General features: G+C 59.1%; 5 protein-coding genes across 5 annotated transcripts; 3 read left to right on the forward strand and 2 right to left on the reverse strand.

Moving 5' to 3' along the window:
• The first annotated feature begins 739 nt into the window (after positions 1-739).
• On the forward strand, positions 740-7567 carry DICSQDRAFT_138153 (acetyl-coenzyme a synthetase). The gene is made up of 19 exons (XM_007367340.1): positions 740-880; positions 937-988; positions 1043-1192; positions 1553-2059; positions 2115-2883; positions 2967-3051; positions 3133-3334; positions 3408-3909; positions 3969-4816; positions 4879-5013; positions 5074-5429; positions 5485-5532; positions 5602-6181; positions 6240-6492; positions 6546-6675; positions 6726-6750; positions 6811-7229; positions 7420-7441; positions 7498-7567. Exons 1-8 carry the CDS (start codon positions 777-779, stop codon positions 3528-3530), a joined length of 1992 nt encoding a protein of 663 aa, XP_007367402.1. The 5' UTR covers positions 740-776; the 3' UTR covers positions 3531-3909; positions 3969-4816; positions 4879-5013; positions 5074-5429; positions 5485-5532; positions 5602-6181; positions 6240-6492; positions 6546-6675; positions 6726-6750; positions 6811-7229; positions 7420-7441; positions 7498-7567.
• A 564-nt stretch (positions 7568-8131) lies between these two features.
• Positions 8132-9813, forward strand: DICSQDRAFT_138155 (FAD dependent oxidoreductase). The gene is made up of 2 exons (XM_007367341.1): positions 8132-9373; positions 9484-9813. The coding sequence occupies exons 1-2, from the start codon at positions 8207-8209 to the stop codon at positions 9589-9591; spliced, it is 1275 nt and encodes a 424-aa protein (XP_007367403.1). The 5' UTR covers positions 8132-8206; the 3' UTR covers positions 9592-9813.
• Positions 9814-9992: 179 nt separating this feature from the next.
• Positions 9993-11879, reverse strand: DICSQDRAFT_181700 (uncharacterized protein; the record flags this gene model as incomplete). Its single annotated transcript, XM_007367342.1, has 2 exons — positions 9993-11628; positions 11701-11879. The coding sequence occupies 2 exons, from the start codon at positions 11877-11879 to the stop codon at positions 10206-10208; spliced, it is 1602 nt and encodes a 533-aa protein (XP_007367404.1). The 3' UTR covers positions 9993-10205.
• Positions 11880-13415: 1536 nt separating this feature from the next.
• DICSQDRAFT_162292 (uncharacterized protein) lies at positions 13416-14775 on the forward strand (the record flags this gene model as incomplete). The annotated part of the gene is made up of 4 exons (XM_007367343.1): positions 13416-13484; positions 13520-13552; positions 13924-13942; positions 14065-14775. Coding segments are annotated over exons 3-4 (720 nt in total), but the record flags the coding sequence as incomplete, so codon positions are not given.
• A 237-nt stretch (positions 14776-15012) lies between these two features.
• On the reverse strand, positions 15013-17747 carry DICSQDRAFT_138156 (uncharacterized protein). The gene is made up of 2 exons (XM_007367344.1): positions 17122-17747; positions 15013-17067 (listed from the first exon to the last, which is right to left on the reverse strand). The coding sequence occupies exons 1-2, from the start codon at positions 17649-17651 to the stop codon at positions 16287-16289; spliced, it is 1311 nt and encodes a 436-aa protein (XP_007367406.1). The 5' UTR covers positions 17652-17747; the 3' UTR covers positions 15013-16286.
• Positions 17748-18743: the final 996 nt, after the last annotated feature.

Consider the following 18743-nt stretch of genomic DNA (forward strand, 5'->3'; position numbering starts at 1 on the left):
AGCCTCGAGGCTGCGGGGTAGCGGGGTAGTGCGGGGGGTTGCTGTGTACATAGCGCGTGGATGCCGACGCCGTTCCGCAGCGAGTGGCATGTCCCGGGTTTGTACGGTCCCCCGTCTGACAGACGGGCGTCGGGTGTCAGTGGTACGGTGTACTCGGACGGCGGGGAGAAGCCAAGCGAGCACGACCGTCGATGATGCATATGTTCCAGACAGACTCGCAGGGCTATCTGATGGCATGAGTGTGAGGCGATGTACATACTTAGTTTGTTGCAGGAAACGTTCGAGACTGGAGGGAAGGCACGCTTGTGTGAAACACCTGATTGGGCGCGCGGGTACGTCAGACGCTCGTCCTGCTGGGAGCGTTGCGGGACCGCTCTACCACCTCTGGCCACAGCTGCAACTATCTGCGCACGAGTACTGGCAGCTCCACGTAAGGCGCCTTCTGGGTGAGTTGCTCGTCATGCCCTCGTCTGGTCCGGGAGACACGCCACGCAGGACGTGGATAGGGCGGGCCACGGATGGTCACAGACGGTCAGTGGGCAAAGTCTAAGCCATTCAGGGCAGCGGTGCGGGGACGATTGCGGGGCAGAGACGCGCGAGCGAGACCCGAAGACCGAATTCAGGGGCATACGAAAGGAAATGGACATGATCTAAGGCGATCACGCGCTCCTGGAATGGACCGCGTATATCAGCCCCCCGCGCGAATGCGAGCCTGCTCTCCCTAGCTTCCCATCCCTCCCCGCCCCCGACGTCCCTCTCCGTCCGCCTCGAGCACGATGTCAGCCGAAGACACCCACCACAACGTCCCCAAGCACCCCATCGCGCCCCGTGTCAAGAACGGCCACAAGGTCCCCCACATAAACGATCACGACACATACAAGTACCGAGCTTTCGCCCGCTCCCCCCATTTGGCCGTTCATCTGACCCCTCTCGCAGGAAGTTCCACTCCGAGTCCCTCGGTCACGAGAGCGACAAGTGGTGGGCGAAGGTGCGTCTCTTTGCTCGCCTTCGCGAAGCCGCGCTCACCGTCGATCCTCCCCAGATCGCCAGAGAGACCCTCCACTGGGACCGCCCCTTTCACACCGTCCGCTCCGGAAGCTTCGAGAACGGCGACATCGTCTGGTTCCCCGAGGGCGGTCTGAACGCGTCCTACAACTGCGTCGACCGATGGGCTTTCAAGCACCCGGACAAGGTACGTGCGCTCACCCCGTCTCGGTCGCTCGCGCAAGTACATCGCTCCGGAATGCGCGGTCCGTGTGTGATTCCGGAACCTGCTTTCCGCTCGGCGCATGCTGCGTCATCTATGCATCCCCGAACGGCAGCGGCATTACTTTCTGCAGCGACGCGACGCAGCTTTGGTGCAGGAAGGGAAGACCGTCGCTCCCTGGTTGGGGTCGCGCGCGCCAGTCATACTGCGCGGACGACGGAAGGCGAAATCATCTTCCGTCGCCATCTCGCGTGCCCCGATCGCCATCCCTAAGTATCTTCCTTTTCGATTCCGACATTCCGAGCATGTAACGCCCGGACCGTCGCTGACCCACCCCGCGTGCAGACCGCAATCATCTACGAGGCGGACGAGCCCAATGAGGGCCGCGAGATTACCTACGCGGAGCTCCTCCGCGAGGTCAGCTCCGTCGCCAACGTGCTCAAGTCCTGGGGCGTCAAGAAGGGCGACACCGTGTCCGTCTACCTGCCCATGACATGGCACGCCGTCGCGACCTTCCTCGCATGCGCGCGCATCGGTGCGGTGCACTCGGTCGTGTTCGCGGGCTTCTCTGCGGAGTCGCTCCGCGACCGTGTGCAGGACTGCAAGTCGCGCGTGCTCATCACGTCCGACGAGGGCCGTCGAGGAGGCAAGACGATCGCGACGAAGGCGATCGCGGATGCGGCCATCAAGGAGTGCCCGCTCGTGGAGCACGTCCTCGTCCTCAAGCGCACTGGCAGCGAAGTGGCCTGGACGCCTGGCCGCGACAAGTGGTGGCACGAGGAGATCGCGAAGGTTCCCCGCTTCTGTCCCCCCGAAGTGATGTCGGCTGAGGACCCGTTGTTCATTCTCTACGTGAGTGCATCCTATGGCTATGCGCGTCCTGCAGCGCCAAATGCGTTCACCATAGACTTCCGGCTCGACCGGTAAGCCCAAGGGTGTCGTGCACACGACAGGTGGCTACCTCCTGGGCGCCGCCCTGACCGTGAAGTACGTCTTCGACGTGCACCCAGACGACCGCTTCGCGTGCATGGCCGACATCGGCTGGATCACCGGCCACACCTACATCGTCTACGGGCCGCTCGCGAACGGCGTCACGACGACCGTGTTCGAGTCGACGCCGGTGTACCCGACGCCGGCGCGCTACTGGCAGACGGTGGACAAGCACAAGCTCACGCACTTCTACTCTGCGCCGACCGCGATCCGCCTCCTGCGCCGCCTCGGGGAGCACCACGTGCAGGAGCACGACCTGGGGTCGCTGCGCGTGCTGGGCTCGGTGGGCGAGCCGATCAACCCGGAGGCGTGGCACTGGTACAACGACCACGTCGGGCGGCGGCAGTGCGCGATCGTCGACACCTTCTGGCAGACGGAGACGGGCTCGATCGTCGTGACGCCCTTCCCGGGCGCGATCGAGACCAAGCCCGGCTCGGCGACGGTGCCCTTCTTCGGCATCGAGCCCGCCATCCTCGACCCGCAGACGGGCAAGGAGCTCGAGGGCAACAGCGTCGAGGGCGTGCTCGTCCTCAAGACGCCGTGGCCGTCCATCGCGCGCACCGTGTACCAGGACCACAATCGGTATCTGGAGACGTACATGAAGCCGTATCCTGGCTACTTCTACACGGGCGACGGCGCGGCGCGCGACGAGCATGGGTACATCTGGATCAAGGGTCGCGTCGACGGTACGTGCTGTCGCCTCTCCGTTTCGCTCGGGATTCTGAATGGAACATTGACGTTCTGCTTCGCGCGTTCATTTTTACTGCAGATGTCATCAACGTCTCCGGACACCGTCTGTCCACGGCGGAGATCGAGTCTGCGCTCATCACGCACGCTGGCATCGCCGAGACCGCAGGTGCGTCCTTGCCCACCCCGCATTAACCCCGCGCTCTCCGCAACCGTCCGCTGACTTCGTCCCTCCGCGCTCGTCTGACAGTCGTGGGCACCGCCGACGAGCTGACCGGACAGGCCGTGTACGCGTTCGCGACGCTCAAGCCCGAGTTCAAGTTCGACGGCACGGACGAGAGCGGGCTCCTCAAGGAGCTCACCCTCCAGGTCCGCAAGGTCATCGGCCCCTTCGCCGCGCCCAAGAAGATCTTCATCGTCTCGGACCTGCCCAAGACGCGGTCCGGAAAGGTGCGTGGACGTCTGCGCGGGTGTCTGGCGAGGTCTCGGTGCTGACCGGGATGCGGACGACGCACGAACGCAGATCATGCGCCGCGTGCTCCGCAAGATCGTCGCGGGCGAGGGCGACCAGCTCGGCGACCTCAGCACGCTCGCGGAGCCCGCTGTCGTGGACAGCATCAAGGAGAAGGTCGCGGCGGCCTCGTAGGAGGGCGTCCGTGTTTCGTGTTGCCCTCGTCTAGTGTATTGTGCTTTCGTCCCTTTTGCTCACGTCATGTTTATGGTATTTACTCCCCGGAGTTGTCCGATCTTCGGTCTACTATGCGTCGCTGATGTACGGAGAGGCTGGCAAGGAGAGCGAGACCTGGGGGACTATGCTTGGATCGGGCGTTCGAAGATAGTGGAAGATACTGTACGATAATACGCTGAATATATGGAGGTGCCAGATAAACATGATATTGACTTCTGTCGCCCGCAACCACGCGACGCGGGAGTGATCATCTCTACGCTCATGGAAGGCTGATTGATCATCTACTGGGACCTCGCGCCAACCATCGCCCAGTTCTGGATCGGCACGGGTCTCGAAGCTGTTGGTGTACAAACAATGAATGAAAGCTTGCTCCGAACGGACGGTGTGGATCTTCACCTTGTTGGCCGCTGTCGTTGCGGTACGCCACCATGTTCCACTTCTCATTCCTCATCCTGTCGACCCGCCTCTTGCTCAGCCTGAATCGGATGCTCTCGTCGTACTGGACATGCTCCTGCGCAGTGAGCACAAAGAATGTGCCGGGCGCCGGCGAAGGATCGCCCTCGAATATCTTCTCGATCTCGTCGATGGCCTTCCTGTACGAAACCAGGTCTGGCCTGTAGAACAGCAGGTGCGTCCGGGGCTCGTCCGGGGTACTGTACTGCATGCACGGGTGGTGCCAGAAGTCCGCAGGAGGCTGGACGCGCACCTCCCACACCACGATGTCTTGGCTGGCGCGCGAGAAATCAGCAGGAAGGGCCCCGGCGACGGGGAAGGGGATGGCGTAGTACGCTGTCGCGATGATGCTCTCGAACTCGACGAGCCACGGGTCGGTGCGGACCTGCCGAGCCTTGGTGCGACGATGGCGGTCGGTGACGGGGATCGGGTACTTCTTCCGGTAGGGGACGACGTCAGACACCATGCGCCCGTTGAGAACGCGGGCGAGGAAGTCCGAGAGCCAGTGGCCCGGGTATCCGACACGGTGCAGGTACATCAGAAGGCCGAAGAAGGCGACCAGGTTATGGGGCAGGCGTATTTGGGTCGGGCGTGTGCCGGAGAAGCCAGAAAGGAACGTGTTGAATAGGGTACGAGTGAGCCAGGTAGTGAGCTCATCGCGCGTCGCAAGCTCTGAGAGTGGACGTGGGAGAGGCTGCGAACCGAGGACGAGCACGCCCATGACGGGCTGGCATACTCTGATCGGACAGCCTAAGTAGCGTGGAACTTCATCGGGGAGAAGCAAGGTGTAACTGGAATATATTCAGCACTGTCGGTCTGGGTTTCAATAATATACGTATGACAACCCACTCACGTGTGGACGAATTCTGCATCGTTGGTCCACGCGCCGGTGTTGAGAAGGCAGTTGGAAGCAACCGCCGCTTGAGGATGCTCTTGCAGATTAGGCACGACATACAAAATCATGTTCATTGGCCCATGAGTGTAATCCCTGAGATACACGATAGCTGCTCAGTGCGTCGGACATAGAGCTACCCGTCGGACCACTTACGGGACATTGCTCAGCCACATCCTTGTGTACTTCCGTGGGAAATCCTTGGGCCGAGTCAGATCACCCTTGAAGTGTATCTTCGCCAGCTCCTCTGACAGACCGCCGCAGATAAGTTCAAGCGTAATACAAGATTCCAAGCCCTTGAGTGCTGCGGCGGCCTCCCCGAAGAACGCGTCGCAGACCTGCCAGGCAAGTAGCTTTTTGCCGTCCTTGCCGACGCCGACAGACTTTTTGTATTCGCGTTCATTACGGCGGTTGAAAGTGTCCATTGCAGAGACGATCTCAAAGACGTTGAGTTTCAGATTCGGAAACCCGTCCCCGTCTGGGTAGTATCGTGGGTGGGCGTAGTTGAAGTCCTGTAGTCGCAGTCAATTTGGTCCATCTCACATGAGCTGGACCGCAGGCGCTCACAAATAGGGAAATGTTCGCCTTCCATTCGGCCTCGACATGCTTCATGATCTGTGAATGCAGGCAGCAAAATTGACCCTCTGTTGACATGGCACGAGCAGCAAGCAGCACAATCCTGACCTTGCGCTCCAGCGCTGGAGGGATTGGTTCCAGTTTACGATCCTTGGAGAACGACTCGTCGAAGCCGGGGTGCCTATTGCACAGTGCCGGCGGCGGGAGGAAAACCTTCATGATTCTGTACCAACTCTCCTCGTACATCGGGATCCTCCCTCCCCCGAACGATTTCATGAAATCATCAGCCAACTCGTCAGCAAATTCCCGAACAAACGCCCGTTTAGCGCTCAGCGACCCTTGTTCGGGTGCCCCAGGCAGGGGCAGCTTCAGAAGCTGTTCCTCGGGCATATTGAGGAGCACCTGCTTGAACATCTCCCGCTCGGCGCTCATGTTCTGGTTGATCACCTTCTGGAAGTCAGGATTCGCGCCGGGGATCGACGACACGTCGAACATGCTCGGGTCTTCTGAGGGGTTCAGACACTCGTGTGCGGCGAGCATCTTGCGCGTGGACTTGGTCGTCTTCGCCCAGAAGTCGAGGATCGCGACCACCGCCGGGATGGTGTCAGACACAACGTGCAACCACGCGAGCTGACCCGGCGGGTGCTCGGTGAGCCGCGTGCGCAGGGTGTCGATGACTGCCATCAGCCTGACGAGTGTGTACTCAGTGCACCCGCTCGTTAATTACATCGAGAACATGAGCTTGCCTGTCGTAGCAGTACGAGGGCATGACTGCACCGCAGAACATGTACATCAACGTCGCGTTGATCTCTGCCCTATCGATGGGATCCGTAGCGCGATTGAGTTGGTCGAGGAGCATCAGCAAACAGAGGTTCCGCGCCATAGTGCCATCGTGAATGTCGAGCAGCGTCAGATGCGCCCTGCAATTGGCGCGCTTGGCTTCTGGCAGCTTCTTGTAGGCCTCGTACAGCCCGGACAGGGTTCCAAGGACATGCCGACCTACAGCGGTTTGTTGAGATGGGAGCCAGAAGAAGAGAAGAGGGTAGTGTTACCATCTCCGACACCCCCGAAGAGAAATGCGACCTCCGAGAGCTGATCTGCGGGTAGTCTGTCTAGATACAAAGGATAGGCATCCTGTGGGCCCCATCCATGTACGAGGTCTATGACCTGGTCATGGCCCATCTTTCTGCGATGTCAAGTCATCAATCTTGAAACGTCAGGATAAAACTTACGGAGAAGAACTCTTTCGCGTGATCTCTGGAATAGGAAGCCTCGTGAATCTCCCCGCGAAAGGTTTCTATAGAGAAAAAAACTCACAGAGGCTTACAGAACAGAGGCAAGCGAGACAATTTGTCGAGGCACGTGTCCGCTTTCTGCGCATAGTCATCGATCTCGAGCTTCACCGTCTCCCAGTCTTCCCAAACGTGTGCATGCTCTCCACCAGTAGCAGCACTGGTAGGGCACTCCGCAGCGGCTTCTTGCAGGAGCATGATGTCCTCTTTGTGCTTTGTGAGGACGTCTTGCGTGATGGTACCAGCGCGAACTCCATGGCAGAGCGACCTGGCGAGGCGCATCGAGAGCCTCCTTATCAAGTCTGGCTTTGCGTCATCCTTGTCTTTCAGGAGGTCCCAAGAGCGCAGCACCGCATCGACGCATCCCGCATAGTCACCTGTCTCGTAGAGGGCTGCACTGAGGTTCGACGGATAGACGGGATCACGAGGGTCAGCCCTCTCAGCCTAGAGCACATCGTAAGTATGACAATGCCAGGGCAAGTTAACGGGGCTCGGTGCGGGGCTCTCTTGTACTCTCGCAGAGACGGCTTCTGGTGGTGTTGGGATCTCCAAGCCGTACAGTGGCTCAGCATCGCTTGGGCTCTCCATGATAGCAGGATAAGGTGGCTGATTGACTCATGTATGGAGAATTCACCTTAGAGTACAATTCTACTGCCCTGATGCGAAGCCTATAAGATTTCTGCAGAAGGGGCGGAGTGGCATAGAAACTTACTTGACGAAGTTGCCTGCCTTGAACAGCTCGTTCCCTTGCTGCTTGAGGCCCGCAGCGTCTCCCATAGTAACGGTGCAGGGCAAAAAATTGAAGAGCAGAAGTTAGGGTTGAAGGAATGTCAACGGCCTTCGGCTGAATGGTGCGGTTGAGGTTCAAATGACGAGGGACGCGTCGGTTATATGCACACAATCCGTTTCGGCTTAATAAGCGCCAGATGTGAATGTGCCAATGTGCCTTGTCACATCTAGAAATCCTAGACACTTGGAGAGGCCGATCAGTACCCCTTATGAAGAGGAGATGGCACAGCAGGACGCTATAGAATACTACCACTAATTGACAGAGTAACGATGCTAAGACACAGGAAAAGCTTTCATTTGGGATCGGTGCAACGCTGGAGTTGGTGAGTCTTTTCATTGTAGACAGAGGTGAGAATACATTGATTGTATCCCTCAGGGCTCTTGCCGTACGCCATCTCGGTGGGTTCCCTTGATCGTCGAGAAACCGCAGATTATAAGTACTCTACTAGGACTGCAGCCGAGGCTCGGACATGCACGGTCCAGATGATGTCATCGGGAGTAGGCGGCCCGAGAGTCCGTTTCTGTCAGTGAGTAGGCTATTATAGCAGCGTTGAGGTCGACGCCGACGGCGACCACCACCTCTCACTGGAATACGTTCATTTCTGTCTTACAGATCCATGCGCTCGCCCACCATGTCGCGCTCCTCAGACATGAAGAACATCGTTGTCATCGGTGGCGGCATCATCGGCTGCACCACCGCCTTCTACCTCGCCTCACATCCACGCTTCGCCGCCTCGTCCACCAAGATCACCCTCATAGAGGCCTCAAAAGCGGGCGTCGCACAAGGCGCGTCAGGCAAGGCAGGCGGGCTCGTCGCAAAGTGGGCCTATCCCAAGGAGCTCGTCAACGTCTCCTTCGCAGAACACGTCCGCCTCGCGAGCGAGCACGACGGAGAGAAGCGCTGGGGCTGGCGGATGGTCCACTGCGGGAGCTGGGAGGGGCGCGGGGAGGCGGCCGAGGACTCGGGCACGGGCGCGGGCGCAGGGGGGAGGCGGAAGAGTCTGGAGAAGACGTTGGGGCTGGAGTCGGAGTCGGACGCCTCGAAGGACGCGCACGCCCGCTCGGGGCTGCCCAAAGACCTCAACTGGGTCAAACGGTCGCTCACCGAGTCCTACTCGCCCATGGCGCCCTTCGGCGCGACCGCGCAGGTGCAACCGTACCTCTTCACGACCAGTATGATGGAGCTCGCCAAAGACAAGGGTGTCGAGTACGTCTCCGGCAAAGTCACCTCCATTAACGTCGACAACTCGAAGGGCTCGAGCCCGCAAGTCACCGGGGTCACCTACACGCCCTCCAACTCCAACCCCGGCGCGGAGCCCCAGACCCTCCTCGCGACGCATGTCATCCTCGCCGGGGGCGCGTGGTCGCCCAAGCTCGTCCCCTCGCTCCCCATCGCGGGCACCCGCGCGCACAGCATCACAATCGTCCCGAAGGAGGGGACGACGATCGCGCCGTACGTGCTCTTCACCGAGATCTCCCTCCCCTCGGGCGTCGCGTCCAGCGGCCCGCGCAACGTCAGCCCCGAGATCTACGCGCGCCCGACGAACGAGGTGTACTGCTGCGGCCCGGGAGACGACTCGCCCGTGCCCGAGACGGTGGACGACGTCGCGGTGGACGAGGACGCATGCGAGAGCATCCGCGAGCACGTCGCGAGCATATCGCCAGAGCTCCGGGAGGGGAGGGTCGACAGGCGGCAGGCGTGCTTCCTCCCCGTCGTGAGCTCCGGGGGCGGACCCATCGTGGGTGCGGCGGACTCGGTCGCGAGGGGCTTGATCGTCGCGACCGGGCATACGTGCTGGGTGAGTGCGATCATCCTACCTCCGGCTGCTCAAGGTGTTGGATTGGGCATACCAGACATGCGGGGCGTGATGTCCGGGAAAGAGAGTGACTCACATTTCATCCTTCTCAGGGAATCTGCAACGCGCCCGGGACAGCGAAGGCGGTCTCTGAGTTAGTGATGGACGGGAAGATCAAGTGCGCGAACCTCGACAAGCTCAAGCCTTCGCGCTTCCTCTAGGCCGGGAATATTCCCAACCGCGCGCCAGTCTCGAGAGAGCGACGGCGAAGGGGTGAGCACAGACTGTGCACTTTATCCGTGGCACGACGGACACCATGTATGCGCGTACGCACATACCAACGGGCCGTTCGCGTGCTTTACAGATGACTAGGCATGAAGCAGGTATATTTGTAGCCATAGAAGCCTGTACTACTGGTGAGATGAGAATATGTTGTATGATCATTCCCTGACAATATAATTTCATGCGATGCTCTACGGCTCAAGGGCTGCGCCCGCTGACTGTGTTATATGAAGGTTTGCTTGGACGAAAGAATATCTAGAGTGGTATTGCGTCTGCACTGATGTGAGATGGGAGAAGCACGTTGAAAGGGAACGTCTATCGATACACAAGTGGGACACAAGTCCGAAACAGCAGTCAGCGGCATGTGGGCATTTTACGTCTCGAAGCAAAGTGGTCGTATCAGGAAGTGAGAACTGTGACCGTACTATGTCGTATGGGGAGTGAGTATGAAACGCTGTCGAAGCTTCGAAGGACGGTCGCTGCATAGACTCTCATGCAGGCCGAAGCGAAGCAGGCGGCCGGGAGTATGTGGACGACACAAATATTAAAGCTCCTAACTCCGATCGCCTCTTCGACCGCTCGAGCTCTTGAGCGCCGACAGCGGAGCCATTAGGGCATTATCTCCTCCCGACAAATGATGGGCGAAAGCACACCGGGCCTTCGAGAGCGGCGTATCGAATGCAACCGGATAGTCGACTTCGACCACGGGCAGACGGGCAGCCGTTTTGGGCGTGGCGGCATGCGAGCTCCGCGCGCCGCAGGTGGGACTGGACACGGCGATGTATGAGCCATCGACGGGAGGTCTGGCTGCTGGGTTGTGCACCGAGTACGAGACGGCTGCGACTGGAACCGTACGGGGTAGACTCGTCCGCTTGGCCACGCGCGGACGTTCCTCTTCCGCTTCGCTCGAGACGTTCTGCATGAGCTCTGGGACAATCAACTCGGGAATCGCCTTAGCATTTTCTCCGGCGCCATGCGCCGTCGAGGCCGGTTTGTTGATGGTTGGGAAAGCGGATGGACGTGGGGAGGTGACCGAGTTACGCCCTCCATCCCGGTCCGCGTCCTTCGTAGGGCCGTGGTCTGTTGTCGAGGTGACGACTACCGGCGTAGGACGCCTGGCGGCAGGAGTAAGAGAAGGAGCGAGTGAAGGGGACAGGCTCCGCGCGCTCGCCGCGTCGCCCTGCCGCTGCAGCCGTTGCGCCTCAATCGTGACATTCCACGCTATCCGGACGAGATCCTCGAGGGCGGCATCCGTGGGTGCGAGAAGCAGGGTGTTCCGCCATATGCCGTGGTTGAATGCGACACGCGTCGCGAGCTCCTCGCTGCTGCATTGCCGTGCCATGATGGCCGCCATCGCAGGGGACGAGGGGAACTCCTCGATGGCGGAGACGGGGAGCAGGTAGGTAGCGAGCATGCTCGGGCTTGCGATTCTGCCAGAGTCGGAAGCCGACCGCGGAGAAGAGGGGGGATCGGATTGGGCAGGAGGCGAGGGAGTTTTCGGTAAAGGGATGCCTTGTCCGAACAGCAACACGTGAGGGAGGCTGGGAGGATGGGGGACATGGAGCGGGATGACGGGGAGGGTAACGAAGCGCGTGCCGTTCTCGCGATCCCGGCGGATGGGTGGAGACTGCGACTTGGCTGGTCTGCTTGTCAGCAGCGCGCCGAGAGACCGCGCCACATCGTGTCCGAAGTTGAGGAAGAACGTTGACGCATCGATGGGAATCAGATAGGGTTGGTGATCTCGAGGGCGGTCGAGCAATGAGGCTGACGGAGGCGCAGAGGGGAACGTGTCTAGCCGAAGAGAGGTGTACGGCTTGTTGCTCGAGGACGGGATTGTGCTGCTGAGAATCGCAAGCGCGTGCGTTGGTCGAGTCTCGGCTTCGCTGATGAGAGGTAGCTCTACCGTTCGAGGGAGGCTCCCATTCGGCGCAAAGTGGAAGGCAATTGGAGAGACGTTGTAGAAATCGTGGATGATACTAACGAATCGTCAGCCTTGTGCTCTACGCGCCGACCTCTGTATCGTTCAGAGCAGAAGCGAAAATACGCACTGGATGGGTTCTTGAACAGGCTGAGAAACCGTTGACAAGTAAAGGTGACTACCAGATCGTTCAGGCAAAACCGCTGGTGTGGGGACGCGTTGAGGGTTGGTGAAACGCGTGTGGAACGGCGAGGGGTTGAGCGGTTGTGGGACATACTCAGGCGAAAACGGACGTGGGATGTCCTCCATTGGATTTGACCTGCCTTGGCGAGGCCAAGAAGGAAAGATTCATATAAATCGCGTCACACACCGTGATACCGTACTTACGTGATAGTATTCTGGGAGCCTGGCCTGTTGGGTGGGGCAATATGGGTGTCACCGTTGAAATGAAGGCAGGCAATGGCCAGATGGGAGAGCAGAGCAGAGGTACATATGTCGGCCTGCTCCCGGAGCTGAGACTCGCTCCAACACGTCGTGCGATCCTGCATCCCAGCGGCATTCGCCAAAGACGTCAGCAAAGATCTTCTGGAATCAGATTCTGTAATTATGCAAGGGAGATGATCGAGTTCCGCTGCGCAGCATATCCCAGCACGCGAACCACGATTTGATCGACTCAATCTGGAGATCAATGCTCACTCACCTTTCGCGCGACGCATGCAAAGACTCCTGGCTTCTTCGAACAAGGAAAACTCTCGACTTCGCACCAGGATTGTGTAGTATCCTGCGCTGGCAGCTGCGAGCAGCATTGTCGTCCACGTAGTAGGGGCCCAAGCTAATCTGTTCGCTAAGGATCCAGGGGGCCACCCCAGAATTAACGTCGTCCTGAACAGCGTTCATAGATAATCGTCAGATCTGATGGCTAAGATGTATGTATGTCATGGAGTTGCGTCATGTCTTGTGATCCTTGCGAGTGGGACATCGGCCCCGACGTCTCGGGATAGATAGCATCCTTGCATACGCAATGTTGCAGAACTGACCCTCTCTTGTCTCATCGCCAAGGGAGCGCAATGCACCAAGGGCCCTAGAGGGCAGGAGAATGGGCACTGTGGATAGCGTAACAGGACATCCATCCATTCGTTGTCGACGTCAGCCTGCACGCGATGCCGCGAAGTTCGGCTCAAGTCAACATCCGTGACTCGCGAAGTCCGATGAGGGTGCGTTGAAGGAGTACCTTTCGCTTTGATCACCTTCGGAACCACAGCTCCAGCGTTGAATACTGCTACTGCTGTAGTTACGTTGGGATTCGCGTCATTAGACTCTTTCTGCAAGCGGTTCAGAACCAGACCAAATCTTGGTGATATCTGAACCAGTGGGGCTGTGGGGCTGTGGGACATGGCCTTTACCGCCCCAATAGGCGTCTCAGAAACCCTTTGTCGTACACTACGGTAGGCAAGAATTCAAAGAGTCAACCTCCCATACCAGTTTACCGCATGAAGGAAATTTGACCCATGCTTCCCAAGTGCTAAGAAGAGCCTACCCAGTGTATAAGCCAAGGGACAACCATTATGACACACGCGAGACGTTGCGGAGCACTAAGCGTGAGGGCCCCGCTGATTCTGAACCTGGAGTGCTTACAAATTGGACTAGCGCACTGATTCTGAATCGCCTGCAGAAAGAGTCTATTGCAAGCCTTCCCTCGCGATTTCATGACACACGCGGGGAGCGAGTTTAAGGATGATGAGTAGCTTCCATGGAGTTCTGCACAGGGCCGCAAGTGGTCTACAGCACAGATATCGGAACGCGGAAAGAAGGTTCATGCAGTAAGAGAGATCATTGCCACATGAGATGAACCTCGGGCCTCAGTATTACTTGGGGACCCGATCCGGGCCGGCGCCCGGGGAGGCCATGACGTCAGTGAGTGTGCACTTAAAATCCACGTGGCTCGACAGATGGCGCGCCTAATTCCCGCGAGCAGCCCGCCGGTCAGCAAACTCTTGCCAGCGTTCTCAGTGTTGCTGCAGTCTCACTCAAGGACATATTCTATGAATACAGCACAGCTATGGGAAGGAGGACATATGTGCGAAGATAGCTGGAACTTTATGCCATGACTCCTTTTTGCCAGCTACCTGTCACCACACTGTCAGAGGCAGGAACGTGCTGCGGTAGACGTGCTAGCTATAGCAGCTTGCTATCGTGCCTTCTAACGTCCACTCTACTCCCGCACTGGCGCGAGTTGTTTTACTACGACCTGACCACTTGATCCCCTGCCCAGAACGCCTTGAAGATCGACCCGTGATAGGTGAGCGACTGTATCCGTACAGTTCCCGACGGCAGCTCATGACATCTACAATAGCTACAGACACATGCAAACGGTTCGTACAAGTTGCTCTCTGCCCTTGAAGCAAAGCGTGGCGGCTTACAGCTTAACTCTGCATACGTCGAAACACTACGTCCCTGGGGCATGCCCGATGCTATTGATGTCAAGGATGTTCAGCGAGATCGGACCCAAAGCCCTCCTGTGGGTCGACTCCCTCCGGAGGTACTCTCCGACGTATTCGATCTCGTACGTCGAGGTCATCTCGACGGTATGAAGGCGCACGACGGCGCCATGCTCGTTCCACCAGACAATCGCTCTCTCATCGTTGTGACTCACGTGAGTCGCCAATGGCGGGAGATCGCACTCCAGTACACGACTCTTTGGACAGACATAGTCATAACCTCGCCTACTGCTGCAACGTTCTTGCGTCGCTCTCGTAGGCTCCCCCTCACCATCTTCGTCACCGGCGAGAGGGAGGAATTACCGCCCCTGGAGGAGTGGAGGTCGTACGACTTGCACGTACGGATCAGAGGTCTATACATTGAGCTCGAAGACCATTCCCGCATTAATTCCTGGCAGGCGGTCCTGCAGATTCTAGCTGACTCACTGGAGGGCTTGACCATCGTGATCAAGAGGCCTCGACGCCGCCCGATTTGGACCACATCTCTTGCGCTGTCGCTCTTCGGCTCCAAGTGTCCTGCCTCGCTCAGATCGCTGTCAATCTCGAGTCGCATGCCCATATTCCCCACAGACCATTTCCCCGCCCTCCAACACGCCAGTCTATCCGAGTTTGACTGCTTCCCTATCAGACTCGAGTTGCTCGCACACTTCCTCCTCAACGCTCCCGCACTGCAAACGTTCCACCTCCACATCCATCCCACATCCCGCCGCACTCACTCAGTTCACCCCGACCTCAGTCCGATCGTACTCCCATGCATGCGACGACTGTGCATCGCGCTGCCGCTATTCAGATTCGACCCGATGAGCGAGGCCGCTCACATTGCGGTGCAAGCGTGGCTCGCCAACCTTGTCGTCCCCAAAACTGCCGCCGTCTCGCTCCGGGAGGCGCCATACGCAAACACGGTCTCCTGCTGCGACCTCCCTCTCTACCTCCCGCCCACTCTGGGGCCGTCGCCCACCTCAGCGCTCAGCATCGACGACCAGGGGACGGCGTACGCCTGCAGCGGCAACTCGCAGACGATCCACTTCGCGTACGCGCAACGCCTTGCCCCAGAAAGGCCCGGCAGCAGCGCAGGCCTCGCCGCCCGCGCGCCCCTACGCGCACAAATGGTGCGCGCCCTCGGGTCCGTGCGCATCCTGCGCATCCAAAGCCCCTGGGACGCGCATCGCGTCAACTCCGTCTACCAGGACTCGTTGGCGCGCCTGCTCCCGTACATGCCGCACCTCACCGAGCTCGTCGTGCGCGACGTCGAGGGGGAGACGCTCGTCCAGCTCGTGTGGACGCTCACGCGCTCCGAGCCCGTCCTCTGCCCCGGCCTCGCCTCCGTCACGTACATCACCCTCGGGGCCTCCGCGCGGCATCTCGACGCGCAGGGATCGGCGACCCACATGCTCTTCGAGGCGGGCGCACGGCGTGCGTTGCTGGGGCGGGCGTTCAAGCGGCTCACGTACTGCTGCCCGGAGAACGCGCAGGAGCTGACGCTGCAGAACGCGCATGGGGTGGAGCAGATCCTCGTCACGAACAGGGACGTGTGGGCGGAGTACGACTGCGCCTTCGACGAGGAGGCCCGGGGCTGCTGCGCCGCGCACATGAGGAGTTTCGAGCCGACTCGGGCGCCAGGCCGCCCGGAAAGCTCTGCTGCGTATGCATCCCTGTGGAAGGCAAAGAAGGACGTGTGCTTTCCTGAGCCACCTCCGACGTTCACAGCTTGGAGTAAACTCTTGTTCGTCTGCTGCGCAAGCTGTTTGCTTTGCCTCTGGGTCCTGTTCGAAAGCACGCGATACGCGTCATTGCTGTTGTAGCTTCAGTCTTGTCCAAATCATTTTCAGGCGATTCCATTTGCAGCCAGTCCGGAGAGATGAACAAGTACACGGTGTCATGTCATTCTATGTTACAGTAGGGTACATATTGATTCTTCGACTACCTTCTCCAAACAAATCAAACGTTTCAAGAAAGTAATAAAGATACGGTGCGAAGCGGGGAGTCGGCGACGAAAAGGAGGATGTATCGCAGGAGAGCATATATGTGCGTTGGGGTGATGGGCATATGGGGCATAGAGTAATTACGGCAAAGGAGATAAGTGCATATGACGATGGGGGGTAGTAATGCATATATGATGTTGATGAACAGTCGAGTATTTGCATGAGTCGCCGGGAGCCGCCCGCACCAAAATCAGAACGAAGGGGAGTCACAGAGCACATCGAGACCAGGACGTCGCTCACGCCTTCGGCACCTGAACGGGCGCCCACCGGTACTGCGACGGGTCCGGGCGGGGCACAAGCTCCGGGTGCCCGAGCGCGTACCCGAGGCCCGTCAGGAGCATGTCGTAGCTCCAGTCGATCCCCACCCACAGCCGGCGGTCGCTCGCGCCAAGGTAGATGGCGTTCTGCCAGAGACCGATGACCATGCCAATCATTTCAATAATCGCTTGGGGCGTGTAGCGCGCGGCGAGCCGCCGGCCCGTCTCGTCGATGTAGTGCGGGTTCTGCGGGCGCGGGTTCTCGGGCGTGGGGAAGACGACGACCGGCTTCTGGACGGGGACGAGCTGGTCGAGGAGAAAAGACACCTTGTGGACGTACGCCGTCTGAAGGAGCAGGAGGAAGGACTCCGGGTGCGGGACCGCGAGAGGGACGACGGGGAGCTTGAGCTCCGTACCCGCCACGCCGAACGCGTCGGTCTCGCGTTTCCCGGGGGAGTTCGACGGAACAAGCTTGAACCACTTCGCAAAGAACATGGAAGCGTTGAGATTATGGATAGGGATGAGGGAGACCTTGCGCTTCGCGCTCGCGGCTGCGGCAGACGGACGGCGGACGGGATGCGCGAAGGGGAGTTCCCAGACGGCGAGGACGTGCGTAGGGAAGGTCGGCGCGTTGACATAGGCGGGCGGGGTCCGCATGACGATGTGGTCCGCGACGAATACACTGACCTCGTCAGGAAGCGCAGAACGACGGCCCATGGTGGACCTGTCGATGCGAGCACCCTTCACCATGTCCCACATCCTATGGAGTGGCGCGTTAGCCGAGGACAGTTGAGGATGGCAACGAGATACGTACACACTGCCATAGGCTTCCAACGCGTCTTGGAGGTACTCGAACGGTACCTTGTTCTCCGCGATGTCAGGGTGACACGCGTCGATGTTCTCGCGTTCAAACTGAACGGGCCACACCGACGGGGGCGGACGGCGAAGAAAGCGCGGGAAGTTGAGCGTGGGCTCACCCTTGAACTGCGACTCAGATGGAACGGCTTGCGTAGCGACAGCATCGGGTAGCGCGTCCACGTCGATGACTTCAGCAGGAGCGGACAGTGCAGGAAGGGAGGTCTTCGCAGGGGCCACGGTAGCCTTGACAGGCTTGGACGCGAACTGGGTGGTCTTGCTGGCGCGCCGCTGCATGTTCTGGATGACCTTCTTGGCCTTGAGAGGAAGGTGGCCACTGACGACGCGTGCGCGCCGCCTGCGAGAGGCCTCGCGCGCCGAGACGAGAGCGTCTGCCTTCTTGGAGAAGGCCGGGGGCGGGAGGTTCTCGGCGTTTGAACTCTTCCTCATGAGGAAGCGCTTCCCAATGGGCTGAGTCATGGTCGACATGTCTGTGTCCAGATGCTGTAGAGGCTAGGAGGAGTGAGGATATGCTCCAGGAGTGAGGAGATGCTCCAGGAATATGGAGAAGCGGGAGGTGCTGAGGCTCTGGAGTCGCATAGAGGCCTGGTTATAAGCCGGATGGGCAGTCGAACAGGAGACGAGCCGTCGTTACGTAACTCGATTGCAGAATTGCCTTCTCGGACATAAACGCCGTGGGCGAGTGTTTGGCACGGTGGGCGTGCCTTTGGCTGCACCTTCCACGCCTGGCAGTTTGCTGTGGGCGCATTGCCCATCCGCTTGGCTTCCTCCACCATCCAACGTTACTAGCAACCCGCCAAAGCGAGTCCATTCTAGCCTTGCATCGCAGCACCTTGACGGAGGCATCCCTCACAAAGCGGCCGCGTAGTGCGCGCTTGGTGCTCCGTGAGTCTTTCCCACCGCTTTCGATCCAAGGCCTTGTACCAGAATTCGGCTCTCGTCGGATGTCTCTATCTTGTGCATTCTTTTGTGGCCATCGAAGTACCAGCGCTGTCTTCCATGATTCACCATGCATGAGGTAAACACCATCTGTTGCCCCAAAATTGCATGACAAAGCCCTACTGAGCAAGGTTCCGATGGCGCAGACGGCTAGCCTGACAAGGATCGATCAGCGCAGTGCACGAATGGTGGACGTCAGGCAAGTGCCCATTGCAAGTAAATGAATGGCCACCTTGCACTCTGTCCTTGTCTCGGCTGGATCCCCTGGCGAAGCTGTAGACTTGGGCAATCGTGTTCAAGCATGTGACGCACCATTTCGTACGCGGCATCATTGGGCCACCCGCCATGATCTGGTGTTTGGATGCGCTTTAGTTGTTTCCGCGCGGGAGCTTTGTATCAGCTCAAGGGCGCGTGTGTTGCGTTCCGCCGTAGTTTGACGTCGTTTCCCCATATGAATCGTGAAGCCCGTGAATGACACGATGCGATCAATCGCAATCAGCGTCGTCTAACTCATCCCCACAAATCCATGTCGAGTGGCACTCGGTTGCATATGCCTATATGCTCCCGGGGTGGGATGCCGAGAACGCGTGGAGTTAACTGTGTCCAGTACGTGGTCATTTC

Source organism: Dichomitus squalens (assembly GCF_000275845.1).
Source record: "Dichomitus squalens LYAD-421 SS1 unplaced genomic scaffold DICSQscaffold_24, whole genome shotgun sequence".
Lineage (NCBI taxonomy): Eukaryota > Fungi > Basidiomycota > Agaricomycetes > Polyporales > Polyporaceae > Dichomitus > Dichomitus squalens.

Bases quoted from the DNA above. Each gene is read 5' to 3' on its own strand.
- DICSQDRAFT_138156 (XM_007367344.1), bottom strand. From the start codon at position 17,651: ATGTCGACCATGACTCAGCCCATTGGGAAGCGCTTCCTCATGAGGAAG. The intron at 17,068-17,121 runs GTACGTATCTCG...GCCACTCCATAG, and splicing joins TTGGAAGCCTATGGCAGTGT to GATGTGGGACATGGTGAAGG.
- DICSQDRAFT_138155 (XM_007367341.1), top strand. From the start codon at position 8,207: ATGTCGCGCTCCTCAGACATGAAGAACATCGTTGTCATCGGTGGCGGC. The intron at 9,374-9,483 runs GTGAGTGCGATC...CATCCTTCTCAG, and splicing joins CGACCGGGCATACGTGCTGG to GGAATCTGCAACGCGCCCGG.
- DICSQDRAFT_138153 (XM_007367340.1), top strand. From the start codon at position 777: ATGTCAGCCGAAGACACCCACCACAACGTCCCCAAGCACCCCATCGCG. The intron at 2,060-2,114 runs GTGAGTGCATCC...CGTTCACCATAG, and splicing joins ACCCGTTGTTCATTCTCTAC to ACTTCCGGCTCGACCGGTAA. The intron at 3,335-3,407 runs GTGCGTGGACGT...GCACGAACGCAG, and splicing joins CCAAGACGCGGTCCGGAAAG to ATCATGCGCCGCGTGCTCCG.